Raw genomic sequence first — 17,009 nt, forward strand, 5'->3', positions numbered from 1 at the left:
TCTGCAGGTATTGCCACATGCAACGTAAGGGGTGGGGGTGGAGGGCAAAAGAAGTGTGTCCATTGTTTCTGTCTACTTCTCAGCCTGTAATGAACACCCTCTCGGTTCAGAAGAACGCAAGGCTCCAGGGCAGCAAAGGTGAGTAAGCACAGTCCCCCTGTTCCTTAGGTGCTCACAAACCAGAGGGAGAAACAGCGAAGTGACTAATGATACAGGTTGCTAGTGAGGATTGCACAAATTGATCTTTACACAGTGTGTTCTCCTTGCCAGGCACTATTTTAAATACTATACATATGTTACTCATCATCATCATCATCCTCAGACTTGGGACGATGACGAACTGGATGCAGAGCCCAGAAGCAGCAAGATGAGATCCCCACCTTATATCTCTGCATTGCACTCTGAGCGGTTTCTTCCCGTCCACCTTCCAGTTCTCTTCAGCTAGTTCTTTGGGGGTTTTTTCCAAATATACCAGGGGTGCCAAAAAAAATGTATACAAGTGGATACTTTTGTCAATGTTGCTCATGCAGTAGTTCGCTGTAATCAGAAGTGTCTGGGCGCGGATAGTAACCACTTTGACCACTTCCTGTAATTGCACAAGTCAAACATGACTTGTGTTCATCTTTTATCATCGATATATATTAAGTATTCCAATTTTAATAGCTTTTTCCTTTCTTAAAATGTGTATACATTTTTTGGCACCCCCTGTATACAATCCTTTTTATAGTCTCTTGTTTCTTTTCTTTTAATTCTTTTATGCATTTAAATATTTCATGCATGGTTATTTTATATTCTATATCTGATAAATCTAATATCTGAAATCCTGGGGGGGGCACATCTTTTGCTTTTGTTTCTACTGATGCTTTAATTCATGGTGGCTTTTTTCCTCGTGGATCTGATAATTTCTGTTGTGAGAATTTTTTCATTGGTTGTACTTAATCTCCAGAAAACTTGAAAATCCTGATTTAGGATGCTATCCTTTAGAAAAATTTGTAGTTACTCCTACCAGGCACGAGGGGGCGCTGATACCATGATAAATTAATTTCTGGGAGAACAGTGTTCCAGACCTGAAGGAGAACAAGCATATGGTTCCTGGTTCACAGGGGAACCGATCTTACTCTTAATTTTTTCCACCACAGGGAGAGAGACAGGTTTCTTTGTAGGTTTGCTTTACTGGTGGGTGGAGGTTTTCTGGTCTACGCTTTTACTAAAGGTGGAGCCCCTTCCAGGATCTTGACTTAAGTTATGAGACGGGTTCAGCTTGGACTCAAGGTCTATCAAGTCTTCTGCTCCATGTGGTTCTTTAATGTCCAAGGTCATGGTGTTAGTGTTTGCTCCAAAGGCAGCTTTAGTTCCAACACCCTGGTTTATACCCACTTCCTTGTTTTGAAGGGGTCCTTGAGAAGTTCTCTTACTGTTTGCAAAGTTAGCAATGTTTCTTAAATTATGTTTGTTAGAATGGATCTGGAATCTAGTTGCTTCACAATAGGAGGGCTCTACATAAAGTCTAGAGCACCCGTCTGACAGAGGAGAAGTTGGGAAGACCAGTTTTCATTCATTCATTCATTCACTCACTTTTTCAAAACGATGTATTGAGCACCTCTGTGTGCCAAGTGGAGTTTTGATGATGAGCAAAAACCACCAAGGTCTCTGCCTCATGGAGCTCACAGTTTAGAGGAGAAACAATTATAATCAAAGAGTCACACAAATGAAAATATATAATTACAGACTAGAAGGGGGAAGCATGAAAGCATAAGTCAGTGGTTCTCAGACTGGCCCGCACCAGCACTTGGGAAGTTACTGAAACACAACTTCTCTGACCCTCCCCAAACTTATTGAATCAGAAACTCAGGTGGGACTCAGCAACCCGTACGTTAACAAGCTTTTTCAGGTGAATCAGTGGTGTAAGCCAAAGGAACCTGACCTAAACAGAGGGACTGGGGAAGGTGTAGCTGAGGAAATGATACTGAAGCGAGAGCTGAAGGATGAGCCAGAGGTACACAGGCAGTGAGAAGAACATGTGCAAATGTCCTGTGGCGAGAGGGAACCTGGTATGCTTAATGAACCAAGAGAAGGTAAATGTCTGTGGGCCTTGGGCTGTGAGAGGCGCTTGCCCTGATTCCTCAGAGTAATGGGAAGCCACTGAAGGGGACAGAGGAGTAGGGGGACTTGATCAGAACTGCATTTGAAAAAGTTGAGTTATTTGTCCAGATTCAGGACAGGACCAGGGCTGTAGTGCAGGCATAACTTGCTTTATTGCACTTCACAGATACTGCACTTGTTACAAGTTGAAGGTAAGACCCTCCACCAGCAAAAAGATTACGCTTTGCTGAAGACTCAGATGATGGTTAGCATTTTTTAGCAGTATTTTTAAATTAAGGTATGTACATTGTTTTTTAGACATAATGCTATTGCACACAATGGACTGCAGTATCGTGTAAACATTTTATTCGCACTGGGAAACCAAAAACTCATGTGACTCTCTTTATTGAGATACTCATTTTACTGCGGAGGTCTGGAACCGAACCTGCAATATCTCGAGATACCCATTGCTACGAAAATAAGACCTAGCTGGACCATCAGCGCAAAAGTGAATATAAGACCCGGTATTGTATATTATATAATATTACATATTATATTATATTATATTATACCCAGTCTTATATCATAGTAAAATAAGCCTGGGTCTTATATTAAGTTTTGCTCCAAAAGATGCATTAGAGCTGATTGTCCGGCTAGGTCTTATTTTCGGGGAAACATTATATGCCTGTAGTAGGATCGGAAAAGGAGGCAGTGAGTCCTAGGAAACTAGAAGCTGGGTTAACAGGGGTTGGGGATTCCTTTGAAGTGAGAGGAGGGACGAGGGAGAGCTTCCTTGAGACTGAGAGCGTATGTGTGCCACAGGGCACTGCAGCAGGACCAGGTCGGTGACTGGGATGCTCTATGACCAGACACAGTTGGCCTTGCGGGCCTGGAGCTCAGGACAGTGGTCACGCTAGAGACAGACACCAATTAAGAGTGACTTATCTAGGGGCGGCAGGTTAGCTCAGTTGGTCAGAGCACGGTGCTCTTAACAAGAAGGTTGCCAGTTCGATCCCCGCATGGGCCACTGTGAGCTGCACCCCCCACAACTAGACTGAAACAACCACTTGACTTGGAGCTGATGGGTCCTGGAAAAACACACTTAAAAAAAAAGAGTGACTTATCTAAATGAAACTAAACTAAAACTAAACTCACTGTTCCATGAGTCTGGCAAAAGTGATTTAAACAAGACTCACCCCCAGATTGTGTCATTTTCCCCTTGACCTGCACATTACTGTCACTATGCACATAAGTCGGTCCCGTCATTTCTTCTACTGTGACCAGTGCTGTGAAAAAATAAGTACACGTGATGTTTGACAATGCGAATCCAATGAGACAGTAGTTAACACATTGCTGTTATGAGCCTTCAGACACCACCGTTTTCACCCTCAAAGTAGTTCACTGACTACTTCTTAGTTCTTGAGGAGTCCTTCCAGCTAAATGAGTCTCAAGAATAATGATGACTTCCAAAATAATAATAATAAAAATCACCTCTAATATCTGTTCATTCCTTAAGGAATTTAACATGCATATTATGTAAATGACCCTGCTGATGTGAAAACATCTAGCTTTTAAAAGTGTCTTCCAGCCGTCTCCTGTCTGATCTTTGTCTGTCTTTCCACCCTGCTTTCCAACATTGTCAAGTCCGCTCCCTGGGCCTCTTGAAGGACTGAGCTGTTTGTCACAGCTCTGCTCACACCATGCCTAGCCCGAGCCTCTCCTCAGCGCTGTTCTGCAGCCCAGGAAGGAGCGATTGCCTTGGGCGAGTGGAAGGGACTGCAGAGACCGGGTGTGAGGCCTGCCATTCTCTCTGGTTCTAAAGAGGGGATTAGAGGAAAGGAGCTTCAGCCCCCTCCAGAGATGCCTCTGGAGAGAACCAGAGAGGGAAAACGGAAGCGCATGCCCAGGCACTGCAAAGGCAGGCAATGGGTGTAATTACTACCCCAAAAAGGATTTTTATATTTTGTTCCCTTGCTAACTGGTAATGTGGTGAGAGACAGCAAACTACAGAGGACCACCCTGACCTCCTGCTCCGTTTATAAAAGCCACTTCCTCTTTCACATGGGTGATCTTGGCTCCCTCCCAGCCACCAACTACATCACTGACGCATCTGGCCCCAAATCTCTGGCATGGCAGCTATGCTGGACAGCCAGTGGGGCTCACAGGCCACTGGGGTTCACAGGCCGACCAGTCAGAAGGGATCTGAGGAAAGTGAGGCACAGAAAGGGCAGTGACAGGCTCAAGCAAGACCCTGTTTTTCCATACGAGGAACGTAGGCTTCCTGAACCTGTGTGCGAGTGGGGGCCCTAGCACTAGTTCAAGTCGCTTCTGTTACAGAACTCAAGGGGTTCGCTGCTTGGGGAGTTCCAGAGCTGTGGTTGTAGTTAGGCAGTTTTTTTATTTACTTGCAGCAAGTAAAGGACAGGATTCAATCCAAAACTCTTGTTTCCCTGTCTGGAGGCTTAGCCATTGCTTATATACACTATTTGGTTAATTATATGTTGATTTCTTCTTTGCAGTTGGCTACACTTATCTGGTTGGGTTCCTCTGGAGCTCATCCTGTTTACAGCTGACTCTGCAAACTACTGTGCTAGGTTGTAACATTCAGCAAAAACAGCAGTTAGTAAGAACTGCCAGACCTACAGGCCCTTGTCCTGGCTAACACTTCCCCTAGATGCATAACTTCCTTACTTAAAAAAACAGCCCATTTATGCTTGTAGGAGCTGCCGGAGCACTGTTTTTTAAACTTGAGGGTGTGTAAAAGTCACAGGAGAGCTTTGTACCACATAAATTCCTGGGCTCCAGCCTCAGAGTGAGCTCCCAGTCAGTCCTGGGTGGGGCCTGGGATTCTGCATTTCTAAGCAGCTCCGGGAGGTCCTGAGGCCACTGCTCCATGAACCACACTGGGACCACCCCGACCTCAATCAAAACTCAGTCAAAACTCGCAGACCCTCACCTACTGAGTTAGGGTGATAGTCACACTTGGAACAGACATCAGAATGCAGCTGCCCAGGGCAGTTAGGTGGGCTGTGCTCCCCAAATCTCCCAGGCTCCCAGCCAGTGGGGTACCTCCTGCATCCTCAGCAGTCTTTCCAAAGTCACCATTTCAGCCAACACAGTGAGGAATTTCCTTGTAAGCAAACCACGGGCCATTTGCGCACATCACACACTTTGCTTGCAAGAACCCAAGCACAGGGTCCCACAAGCTGCAAGGGAGGTTGGGACACATAGCAGGGCTCAGCGGCCACATGCCCTGTGGCCAAGCTATGACAAAGGAGGAACAATTTGGGGTGCCACCCCCATGAGCCAGTGAAGGACAGCTCTGATGAGCACACGTGGGGGCTGATGCCAGGTCCGTCCCGGTGAATTTGAACTTAGGTGACTCCTGGGAGTCTGTCACAGTCCCCAGGGAGAGCAGGGTAGCAGAGTAACAGGGTTCTGGAGTTGGGGGCTTAGATACATCCAGGCAAGTTGTGTGACATACCAGCCATGTGACATCGGATGAGCTACATACTGTCTGTGGGCCGGGTCCACCTCCTCTGCCAACAGTGATAAGAACGCTGTGATTGACTGTTTTATAGGGAGCGCCCGGTAAATGGCAGGAATTCCGCATAGTCAGGTCACCAGGAGGCGGGCCCAGGTTGATCTCAGACTAGATCAGGACATTAGGGGGTACAAACTCTGCTCAGCTTTATTTCCAGTTTTTAATTTCTACTTTGTATTTGAGACAAGAAAACAAGTGCCATCATCGATGGGAACAGGCCAGGAAGACACCCAAGGGGCAAGGAAGGAAGCAGGTGGGGTGGCTGGAGTCGGGGAGGGAGGCGGGAGTGCATGGGCACCTCCCTCCACAGGCATTGACCCGGCTGCTTCCAGCACCAGGCTCCCAGCTGGGAAGAGATCAGAAGTGCGACCATTGACCTCAAGGAGCCCCCACTCTAATAGGGCCGCTGAGAAGTCAAACCACCACCATGACACAGCACAGGCGAGGGCTATGATCAAGGCAGGTGGGGAATCTGCAGACCCCAAAGTCAGTCAGGGGCAGGGTGGAGGGGAGTAGAGGAAGGAGCCCAGGACACAGTGCTCTGCCAGGGTCTGGGAGTGGGTCCAGTCAGAGGGATGATGGAGTCACTTGTGGTACTGTCTACTGTGGACCAGGAGGGTCTAGGGCCAGAGGTGAAGAGAGGGCACAGCTTTTTCAGGGCTGGGCTGCCCCCAGGTGCCCCACCAGGAGGGGGTGGAGTTTGGCCTTTTTCCTGAAGGTGATGGGAAGGTAGAGGATTCTGGACTGTCCGGAATGTCACCAGTACCACCGGTTAGTTGTTTTACAAAGGAATCAAGGCAAGTGCTGCTGGGAGGCTGAGGCCAGCCTTGGCTTCTGGGCAGAGCCCAGGACCAGTGGCGGTGGGGGCTGCTCCCCAACCCCATCTGCGTCTGTGAGGCTGGAAGGTGCCTTGACAAGGAAGGGTTGAGCCTCTTGCATTGAATCTCCACCTGGTGCTTTCAGGTTGGCCTCTAATCTGGGCAGGGAGGCGGCCGTCTCACTGGGGAGCTGCAGGCAGTGCCTGGTCACCTCATGCCCATGCGTGGAGGAGGTACTCATAGCTGAGGAAGGTGACAGCGTTCACAGGAAAGGCGCGGGCACTGTTGATGGTCAGCCCCCGGAAGAAGACCCCCAGTCCTTCCTGCCGGGCGCTGCTCACCATGCAGTCCAGCAGCCCCCGGTACGCCCTCTGCTTCAGCCCGGCCATCTGCATCCTGGACTTGATCACATCCAAGGGGGTGGCTGTTACCCAGGAGGTGATGCCTGCAAATCCCCCTGCCACCAGCACTGTGGCTGAGCCTGGGGTAGAGGGTGCCCAGGGGAGGGTCAGATGGAGGAACAAAGTGTCCTTCCCTCATTCCTCTCTTCCCCCATCCTCCATAAGGGACCAGCACCCCCACCCCACTCCTCTCTGTGCCCCATCCTCTCCCACCACTTCACTTACTGGGGTTCTGGCCATCCGGCGTGGATTGGCGACAAAGCCATTCATAGGTGACGAAGTAGATTCCCAATGTGGGGGTGTCCCTCAGCGTCAGAGCCCAGGCTCCCCGGAACAGCCCCCGGGGCCCCTCCTCCTGGAAGATGGAGGCTGCACAGTGCACGGGCCCCCTGTACCGGGGTGGGGGGCTGCCCGGCTGTGCCCGCGGCTCTGTCTGGTTTTGCAACCGAACTTTGATGAGGTCGAAAGGAGCCAAGCAGTAGGCCTGTAGGGAAGGACGTGTGAAGGCCCTGGACGGGGCTTCGGGTGGGAACAGTGGGCTTATCTTATGAGGAAGGCAGTGGGCAGAGAGGGAAGCATCTTCTGTAGGACCCCGCTGCTCCTGCTGCCAGCTCAGCCTCTCATGCTTGAAGCTGGGGATGGGCCAGGGCCACCTCCTTAGCAGCAGGCCCCTGATAGCAAGCGACACAGCCCTCTCCTGGGGCAACAGTGTCCAACTTGACTGGTACGCACATGGAGCTCGGGGACAAGCCTGGGTTGTTTTTCCAGGAGTGGGGGTAGGTTTCTAGCCTCTTCAAATCCAGGAATGAACGCGTGTCTGCAGGGACTGGGTCTGAAGAAATGGTTCTGTCTGTGCCCATGAAACAGCAAAGGACTGACCCCTCACCAGGGTTAAGGATGTCACCTCATTAGTGTTGGGGACTCAGCTTCATAGACTCTCCCTCCTCACCTCCTGTAGGATACCTCTTGGAGACTCCTGAGGGGTGACGAGCACGGGACCAGCCCTTCCTGCCTCTCACAAACCCCCAACTATTAGCTTCCCAACAGAAGGACACAGATTTGGGACAGTATGGGACCCAAGGTTGGGTGCTGGGAGGACATGCGGGGAGGTTGGGGGGAGGAGCTAATATATGGGTCTGAGATCAACTAGGTCAAGATCAGCTGTTCAGGTGAGAATTGCAGTCATAGCTGAGGTTAGCACAGCATTTGGGGGCTTGTGTAATATGTGTGTGTGTGTGTTTTGTGGAAGATTCACTCGCTCAGTCCCTCAGACCTGGGAATGGCTGATGGCAAAAGAGGCTGGTGGTTGGCTCTGGCTGTGATCTTCAGAGGGTGGCAGGCCAAGTGGACTGGGGACCCTCCCTGTGAAATGGGACCTTGATGTCACCCTCTGGAGCCTACTGGCAGTGGCGAGCTGAGGGCTTCTCCAGTGTGTTCCTGAGTCCCAGGAGGGAGCCTGGGAGCTGAAAACATGGCTGGGCCTAAGGTAGGATGGCAGACGGGCTGCTTAGGGCCCCTGCCCTCCCCATCCTGTGCCCACGGGGCAGTGGGAACATCAGGCACGTCCACCTTAACCAGCCAAAAGCGACTTCTGTGCACAGCACACATCAGTCTCTGCCCTGTTCTAACTGGGGTGACTGCCCACCTCTTCCCACCTCTACACTAAAACACATTTTCTGCCCCAAGAACCTGTTAAACTGAAGTCCTGGGCTTGACAGCAAACCAGTCCCATTGGTCCCTGGACCCAGTCGCCACTGTGACCCAACAGGCCCCACTTCTGTTATCTGTTCTCTCCAAAGAGCTGGAGGGGAGGCTGACTTAGGAGCTGGGCCCGGCTGGGCCTAAGCCAGGCCGCTTGGCCTGGGGCCTCAGTTCCCTTCTTTGCTTCTGCCAGTTCTCTGGGCTTCGGAAACAGGGAGGCATGCACCCAGCACAAGAAACAGAAGAAGAAAAGCCAGGGCTTTTGGGGTCCATGAATCATTGATTCACTTGGGTGAGCCCGCTGACTGTCCTTGGTCCTTGCTCTCTGCCCCATGAAGTCTGTCAGGAGCGTCAGGGCAGGCGTGACCTAAGGAGCGTCGCTACGGTGTGGGGTGGAGCTAGGCATACAGTCCTCAGTCTCTATGCTCAGGCCCCCCTGGTGCCTGCAGGCCCCTCTTCCCTCCATCCCACCCCTCAAAAGCCCAGCTACTTAAGTGCTGAGAACAAACACCACAGCAATGATGGAGCTACTTAATGATTAATATCCTGGGGCTCTCCCAGCAAGATCTGTGGACTCAGGCTCTGACGAGGCTCAGACTGCAGCCACCCAGGTGCTGCAGGCAAAGGGCCTGAGCAGGACGTGCTGGGGGCGTGCCAGGACCATGTCCTTCAGCACTGGGCCCGGAGCTCTGGGGGGGCTGTCAGTTCTCCAGGGTGAAAGGTTACCTTGGAGACAGGTCTTCCCACAGCCCTGAGGCTAGCAGTCTCCTCCTGAGGTGGGCAAGCCCTCAGAGGGGGGCCCTCTCAGCACCATCTCCTGCACCCCACCCTGACCCCAAGCTCTCTCTGCCTTGTGCCCCTCTGATCCCCATGACCCTGCCCTTCAGGCCTGCCGTCTGGAAGGCCACAGGTCAGTGAGAGCAGCAGGAGCTGCCCATTTCCCCACCGTTCCCCCACATTCCCTGGTCTGCAGCTGGGAGTCACCAGACAGGGCTAGGAGGGGAAGGAATGAACTGACGGTCACTGAGTGCGTGTGTGCGCACCCCCATGATGCCCTGACCTGCAGGAACCCCCCGATGCAGCCGGCTATGAAGACGTGCGTGTAGCTGGGTGGCTGCGCCCGCCGCTCCTGGTGGGAGGTGGCCGTGAGCACCAGCAGGGAGTTGCTATAGACCCCGAACAGGACGGAGTTGACCACGGCTATGCTCGCGATGGGGAAGCTCATCCCCTTGAAGAAGCCCAGGATCTGCAGGAAAACAGTGCTAGAGTGGGTGGGGGGGCGTGGGGGCCTCCCCATTACCCTTTCCAGCCCCGGCCAGGCCTCCTCTGGCTGGAAAACCACTCTGAGTCTGGTGCAGGGAGGGGGAGGTGGCCAAGCCTGGGACAGCCTCAGCACCACCCTTGGGCCACTAAGCTACCACCCAGCCCCTAGTGGCCCCCGACTGGGGTCATCTCTCTTCCCAAGACAAAGCCCGGCCTGAAGAGAAGGAAGCTCGTGCTCACTGCCAGATGCTTCCTGCCCCAAAGCTCCAAAGAAGCAGGCCACCCACCGACTCATGGCGGTAAGTCTTGACCATACAATCCACGATGCCCCGGTAGGTGTTTTGGGTCTGTAGCCGCACCTGCATGGGGAGAACAGAGCAGGCAGGCCAGCTGGGCATGGCTCCAGCCCAGCTCATCCCTCTGCCCCTCGAGCAGGACGCCAGCAGGGCGGGAAAGGCAGGAAAAAGCCTGTCAGCCAGGCCCTGCTCTCAGGGCATCCTAATGTTTGGTTCAGGTGACATCTTTCATTCCTTGGGTGCACCCTCTAGACTCACCTTTACAGTGTCAAAGGGGTGTCCCAGGACCAAGCCCAGTGCTCCTATGGTGACAAGAAGATGCTATGAGTGAGGCCCCTCATGCCAGGCTGAGGAAGCAAGTCTGTGCTGAGAGGAAAGAGGGCTTCAGGCAGGAGGAGAGACGGCGGGCCTTCCTGACAGTGTCCAAAGAAACTCCAGCTGGCCCCTGGGAAACCCTCCACACCAGGCACTGGGCTAGGAAGGTATGGGGACAAGGGGACAGCAGCAGGCAGCTCCAGCCTCGCCTGGAGGACACACACGCAGAAGGGAGGAACCAACCACACACATACGGGCCTCTGGAAGCACACACCGCACACCGGAGCATCTTGCTGGCTTATCTAACCCTGGGGCTGGATGGAGTCTCCACGGCTCCCCCTCCTGCCAGCTTCACTCCTTCCTTCCTTCAACTCGCAACCACTGTCCAGTGGTGGAGCGGGGGCTTGATCCAGACCAGGCCCTGCCCTCCCAGCGCTCTGCCGCCCTCAGTGGCAGTGCAGAGCTGCGGGTCCTAGGGGAGTCTTGCTGGCACCAGGGGAGGAGGGTCCATCCCCGGCCATCTCCCCACTTACTGGTCTGACCCTCTGTAGCAAAGGCTGGTCCTGGAGCTTTGGGAGCGGTTGAAGCCCCAGGAAGCAGGTTCAGAACGTCCCTCTCTTTCTCCCTAGAGACATGTAACCCAGAAGCTGGGCTGGGTCCGCAGGCCAGAAGGCCTCATGGCCCTGCGCATGCAGCCCATTGCCAGGTAGAGCAGAGGCCCAAAGGAGAATGCAGGACAGGAGCAGGTGAGTGAGGTTAAAGGGGAACTTCCTTTCTGAGCCCCACAAGACAGGCTTGGAGCGTGGAGTTCGAGGGGTAGGTGCTGCCCGTGTGTCAAGGAGAGCCATCACTTTGACTCCCGCTCTGCACAGGTGTCAGGCAGTGTGGCCTTGGGACACAGCAGCACCACCCCCACCCCCCACCCCCTCTGTGACTTTCTCTCCTCTCCCATAGGCAACTCCCAGGAGGCTCTGGGACAGCTGGCTCTGGGCTCTCCAGGGGAACCAGGACTTTGGCCTCAGATCTTCCCATGTCACCCACCTTCCCCAGGAAGTGATCCACCATTGGGGGTGATGTGACAGAAGGAAGAAAAATGTCTCACCGGAGATCCAGCCGGCCACAAACTCCTCCACGGGCATTGTCCCTCCGGGTGGGAACTGGTGGCTGCAGAGGAGAAGCTGGTGAAAGTGTAATTCTACCCTCTCCCGCCCCGTACCCAGACTGATAACCTCCCACTAATGTTTAACCCTGGGCGTAGGGTGAGCAGTGGCCTGCTGCCCAGACCTCACCAGGAGAGGGGAGCTAGCCAGATTGGGTGGCCCTGACGCACTGGAGGAGGTTGCAGTGTGAAATGTCCTGGGGCAGAGATGATGGCCCAAGGTGGCCTCCCCCTCTGCTGGCCAACAATGGCCTTGCAGCCTGACCAGGCCTGGCAGACAGGCCCAGGCCCCTGGTGGGGCCCCTGCGGGCTGCCTCAGTCAGCATGGGTTTAATGAGCCTGCTGGGGGGCAAGGCCCTGCTTGCCCAGGCTGGCCCACACTCCCATTTGTCTCCGCGGCACCACACACCAGGCTGCCCACCCATCCCCCACAGGCAGCAAAGCTGGTGGGATGGAGCATGGCCACCAGGGGGCAGACCCAGCCTGCCGTGGGTGCCGGGGCATTGGGGAATCAGGGAGGCCCACAAGGTGGGAAGCACCCCCACCCCAGAGGAGTGAGTCAGCAGGGACTGGAGCTGAGCCTTCTCCCAGTTGTTTAGGACTCCCCCATGTGAGACATAAACAGCCTCCCTTGGTCTCTGTGGGGACAGAGCCAGGATGCAGTTTCCAGGCTCTCGGCCTCATGTGGAAAGGTGCTGGCTCAGGTAGTAAATGGCCATCAACTGTGATTGGATGGCCATCAGCTATGGCTAGTTGGCCGTCAGCTGTAACCAGTGAGCCATTGGACACTCATATAACTGCCATGGCTATGCTGGCAGAAAATGGGGGCTAGCAAGAAGATGGTGGCTGAGCTGGCAAGAGTGGATTGCAGTTAGCACGGTAGATTGCAGCTGGCAAGTGAGGTTGGTTGGTTGGTTGGTTGGCAGAAAAGTGGATGGCGGCTTGCAGATTGTGTGGCTCCTGCTTCCTGCGTCTCCAGCCCAGCCACCAGCGAGAATACAATGGTATGACTCCCCTCTCTATGGCTCCGTGGGTGTTCCTGTTTGGCCTCACCATGTCCTGCGTTCTTATGTGGGGAGCGGGACTAGAGACCCCAGAAAAAACCCCACATGCCACCCCACGTGACAGTCTCCTTTTCTCCAAGCCTCTTTCCCAGGGGAAAGATGGGGATTTTGAGTGCATGAAAGATGTGGTACCTCTCTGCTTGGGGGTGACCAGGCTACGGCTGCCCATTTCCCTTTGGATAGAGACAACCCAAGCTGACAAGACAGCAAGCGAACTGACTCTCTCTCCCTGGAGGATGAGAAGGAGGGGGGACAAAAAGGAGTGGGCTCTTCTTCTGAGGGCACAGAGACTTAGTGCTTAGGAGCCACTGCCCACAGAAATCTGTGAAGGCCCCAATCGCGGGTGCCAACCCTTAGTGTGGTCCCGACCCCTCCCTTCCCCTCACACCTCACCACTATTCCATGAGGAAATTGCATTACTATTACCTTCAAAACATCCGAAGCCATTCCCCCTTTACCTCCTCCACTGCTACTGCCCTGGCCCAAAGCCACCACCATCACCTCCACCTGGGTTCCTACCTCTGACCGGCCACCCGGCCTCCACCCGTGCCCCCTTCCCATCTGTCCTCCACACAGCGGCCGGAGGGATGCAGTTAACATCTAAGTCAGACCATTCTCTTCTGCTTCACATCCTGCAAAGGCCTCATCCTGCTCAGAGTCTGAGCGAAAGTCCTTCCAGGCTCAAGGAGCCCTCGCAGCGCTGCCCCATACTCCTCTGACCATCCCCTCGCTCGCTCTGCTCCAGCCACCTCCAGCCACCTGGCCTCTTCTTCAAAGGGGCTCCTGCACCCAGGCCTCGCACTGGCTGTTCCCTCTTCCTGTTGGCCTCCTCCAGCTTGGGCTCAAAGGTCACCCATGCAGTGAGTCCACCCTGATCGTCTCAATGCATGCTGCCATCTGCCCTACCAGCCCAGCAATCCCGGTGCCCCTACCTGGCTCTCTACCTGTTTTTTCCTCCATCGTACTCATCACCTTCTGACACATAGTAATTAACTTGTCTGTCTGGGCAGGGATCTCTGGCTGTTCTGTTCACTAATGTTATCTCGAAAGCTTAGAACAGTACATGGCACAGAGTAGACACTCAATAAATATTCATTGAAAGAACGAACAAGTGGACAAGTCGGGGAGCAGCATCAGTGGACAGCCCTGCAGCCAGCCCTGGGTTTCCAGTTCTGTCTCCCATCTCCATAGGGTCCCAAAGAATGTCAAGTCCCAACAATACCCCCCACCTGCCCCTCTAGATCTCATTGGAGCTCTTTCCCATCAGATGCCCAAGGACCAGTCTTGCTCACCCTTCTCCTCCTCCTCTGCCAAAGAGAACCCATTCACCCCACTACTTTCCAGGAAGTAGGGTTTCATCTCTGACCTCCATACCTGGAGCTTCCCGGGGACTCTTTGTCCCCAAAACCTTCCCCACACACTGGCACTGGTCTCTCGTGGAGGGCTGGGCTGCAAGCCTACTTTTGCTCATTCTCTCCTGAGTGGGGTTTCCAGGCAGGAATTCCCATCCGTTCTCAGGAATTTTTTTCACTTTCCCGTTCCCAAATCCCGAGAAAAGTTGGTCAGGAAATCAGGAAAATCGGCTCCTTGAACCCAGTAATACCCACAATGGGAAACAAACATACTACTCACAATGTATCTCTTAGACAGTTTTCCTATTTATTGCTAGAGTTTCCAGCCAAGAATTCCTGCCTGTTCTTGGGAATTTTTTTCGCTTTTCCATTCCTGAATCCCAAGAAAAGTTGGTCGGAAATCGGGAAAATTGGCTCCTTGAACCCAGGTGGTTGGTAGTATCAGTTGTCACTTTGTGGAAACGATTCATCATGGAGAATAGAAAACAGTTTATATCTCAGGATTCGGGAACAGGAAAGCGAAAAAAATTCCTGAAAACAGGTGGGACTTCCCACCCGTTAACCCTATTCCTGAGTGAGGATTGGCAGTCCCTCCTGTGGGCCTCAACGTCCTTTACTGCTTGCAAAAGTATGGCCCAGCCCAGCTGATCACTGAGCCTAAGGCCTCTTGGTTCTGTGGGCTGCCCCGCCCCCTGCCCTTCCGATGGGCCCCACTCTTCTCTAATCCGACCTCACTACCCCAAGTCCAGGGGAGACCCAGTATCACTCCCCAGAGCCTTGTAGAAGGACAGCTCCACCCCTGGAGAGCTCTTCTCCAGCCCTACAGATTCCACCAGGTTAACCCTCTGCCTGCCAGAGCAGGGCTCTGAGCTGTCACTCCCTAGCTCACAACCTCCAAAACACACATCCTCCGGCAGCCGGTGGCTCAGGTGGTTGGAGCTCCGTGCTCCTAACGCCAAAGGCTGCCGGTTCAGTGCCCACATGGGCCAGTGCCAGATGGCTCGGTTGGAGCGCGGGCTCTCAACAACAAGGTTGCCAGTTCAACTCCTCCACTCCCGCAAGGGATGGGGGGCTGCGCCCCCTGCAACTAAGATTGAAAAGACAACAACTTGACTTGGAAACAAGTTCTGGAAGTACACACTGTTCCTCCAATAAAGTCCAATAAAATCTTGAAAGGAAAAAAAACGGTCCTCACTGCCTGCCAAACCCACCACACAGTCCTCACCCTGGATCCCGTGGGGTGTCACCCCACCTTCCCAACTTCACTTGCTGTGCTCTGATTGCCCAGGGCTTCTTCCCTGATGTTCTAAATGCTCCGCTACCTGGAATGCCTTCAGGAATCTCTTCCAGTGCCTCCTCCTGGATCTGGGTTTCAGCCTCCATATCATCACCACACATACTGCCAGACGTCAGCTTTGTTATTGAACTTTTCTGATCCTGTTTTCTTGTCATGAAATGGAGATAGGATACTCACCTTAGAGTGTTATAAGGATTAAAGCTCTTAGAAAAGGGTCTGGCATGTTGCGCATGCTCCACAAATGGCAGCTATTCTTATTTCCACTCCCAGGGTCCATGAGGATGACCTGAGGAAAGACGGAAAGGGCCTAGCACACAGTAGGTGCTCAGGAATTGAGGACCCTTCTTTTCTTGCCTGTGGCATTTTATAGCTCTTAAGGCAATTCTGTCATTTTACGTAGTTTTAAACATGCATTACTCTTGGGCTTCTCTCTCCTCTCTCTCTCCATTCCCCAATTAAACTGTCTCACCCAGGTCTCCATTTCCCACCCTAGCCCAGGCCACCCATCCGGTAAGCACTCAACAACACTGAACTTTGTTCCCACTGTGCTCCAGTGGGATTAGGGAGGCCACTGAGCCATTGTGTCCTGGTCTGAGGGTCCCAGAGCTGAGAACCAGGAGGGAGATGCCTGTTCCCATTGCACACTTCTCTCTCGCTCACATCTGAGCTTCCTTGAGTTCTCAGGCCATGCTGGTAAGAAGACATGTTGTAATGGGCTCAATGGGGGCCGGGGGGGGCAGTATGGGTCCTGGAGGGCAGGCTAAGCTGTTTCAAATACTGAGGACACTTGGACTGGATCAGGAGCTGGAGCGGCCTTCCGACATTGGGGGTCAGGGCAGGGTGAGCCCACATCCCTGTTCCTGCTGCTCTCCAAGTTCACTGTTGTCACTTGGAGCAAACTCTGGTTCCTCTAGTTCAGGAAGGCATCCCACGGACCTGTTTTTCTCCGAGATTCACACCTCAGGCAAACACATGCTGTTGGTGCCAGAATATGTTGGTGAGGTGACCCTGGGGATAGGTGGTTTCACACCTGCCTCTTCTCTGCCCCACCCAATGCCTCTTCCCAGCCTGGGAATGACTCAAGGTCTCTAAGGCTGTGTGTCTAAGATACAAGGGCTCATGTGACTGCTCCCTGGAAAAACAAGTGTGTCCAGCCTGGATTTCTGGCATACAATGACGGTCCTTGGATGTCATGGAGTCCAACCTCCTAATTTTACAGATAAGGAAACAGGACGGGAGGGAAAGGGGCTTGTCCAGGATGAGTCAAGACAGGGTACCCAGTGTCCTGACCACAAAGAATGGCCCATCACCCCTCATGGCCCCGGGGCGCTGCAGTACAGGCAGGTGACTGCGGCACCTTTATCCAACGCCCCGAGCAGCGAGCAGCGTAGATCCCAGGAAGCGGCTCCATTTTACAGGTGAGGGGACCGGCCCAAAGTCTCATGTGAGTGCCAGAGCTGGCGCCCGGATGCCTGATTGCCTTGAATCTTCCACAAATTGTTACAGGCCATCGGTGTGGGGGCCCCTCGCCCTTGGTCACTCGGGTTGGTGGCGAGTCTGGTTCATAGTGCGGCCATCCCAAAATGTGACCAGACAAGAGAGGAATGCGGCCTCAGTGTCCCGGGCATGCGCGGGTCCCTGGAGGGGGGCGTGAGCCCACGGACTCAGCAGGGCGCGTGCGCGGCGGCCCCGGGCTCGGATTGGCTCCCGCGGGTCG

The 17,009-nt window shown here is 53.5% G+C and overlaps 1 protein-coding gene across 6 annotated transcripts; it reads right to left on the reverse strand.

Moving 5' to 3' along the window:
- Positions 1-5,767: 5,767 nt before the first annotated feature.
- Positions 5,768-16,902, reverse strand: SLC25A45 (solute carrier family 25 member 45). 6 transcript variants are annotated; one of them, XM_074336671.1, is made up of 8 exons: positions 16,650-16,902; positions 15,470-15,578; positions 11,523-11,584; positions 10,364-10,407; positions 10,097-10,168; positions 9,607-9,792; positions 7,071-7,329; positions 5,768-6,925 (listed from the first exon to the last, which is right to left on the reverse strand). In XM_074336671.1, exons 3-8 carry the CDS (start codon positions 11,557-11,559, stop codon positions 6,657-6,659), a joined length of 867 nt encoding a protein of 288 aa, XP_074192772.1. In that variant the 5' UTR covers positions 11,560-11,584; positions 15,470-15,578; positions 16,650-16,902; the 3' UTR covers positions 5,768-6,656. The 6 variants fall into 6 exon arrangements, with proteins under 6 accessions (XP_074192772.1, XP_019593503.1, XP_074192773.1 ...); XM_019737944.2 differs by having other exon boundaries at positions 15,470-16,902; XM_074336672.1 differs by lacking the exons at positions 15,470-15,578; positions 16,650-16,902 and adding an exon at positions 11,710-11,728.
- Between the last annotated feature and the right edge of the window lie 107 nt (positions 16,903-17,009).

The sequence above is a fragment of the Rhinolophus sinicus genome, linkage group LG06 (assembly GCF_036562045.2).
Source record: "Rhinolophus sinicus isolate RSC01 linkage group LG06, ASM3656204v1, whole genome shotgun sequence".
NCBI lineage: Eukaryota > Metazoa > Chordata > Mammalia > Chiroptera > Rhinolophidae > Rhinolophus > Rhinolophus sinicus.

Excerpts from the sequence above, each read along its gene's own strand:
- SLC25A45 (XM_074336671.1), bottom strand. The coding sequence starts at position 11,559 with ATGCCCGTGGAGGAGTTTGTGGCCGGCTGGATCTCCG. Across the intron at positions 10,408-11,522 it reads TGTGGCCGGCTGGATCTCCG|GAGCACTGGGCTTGGTCCTG; the intron begins GTGAGACATTTT and ends TTGTCACCATAG. Across the intron at positions 9,793-10,096 it reads AGACTTACCGCCATGAGTCG|ATCCTGGGCTTCTTCAAGGG; the intron begins GTGGGTGGCCTG and ends GTTTTCCTGCAG.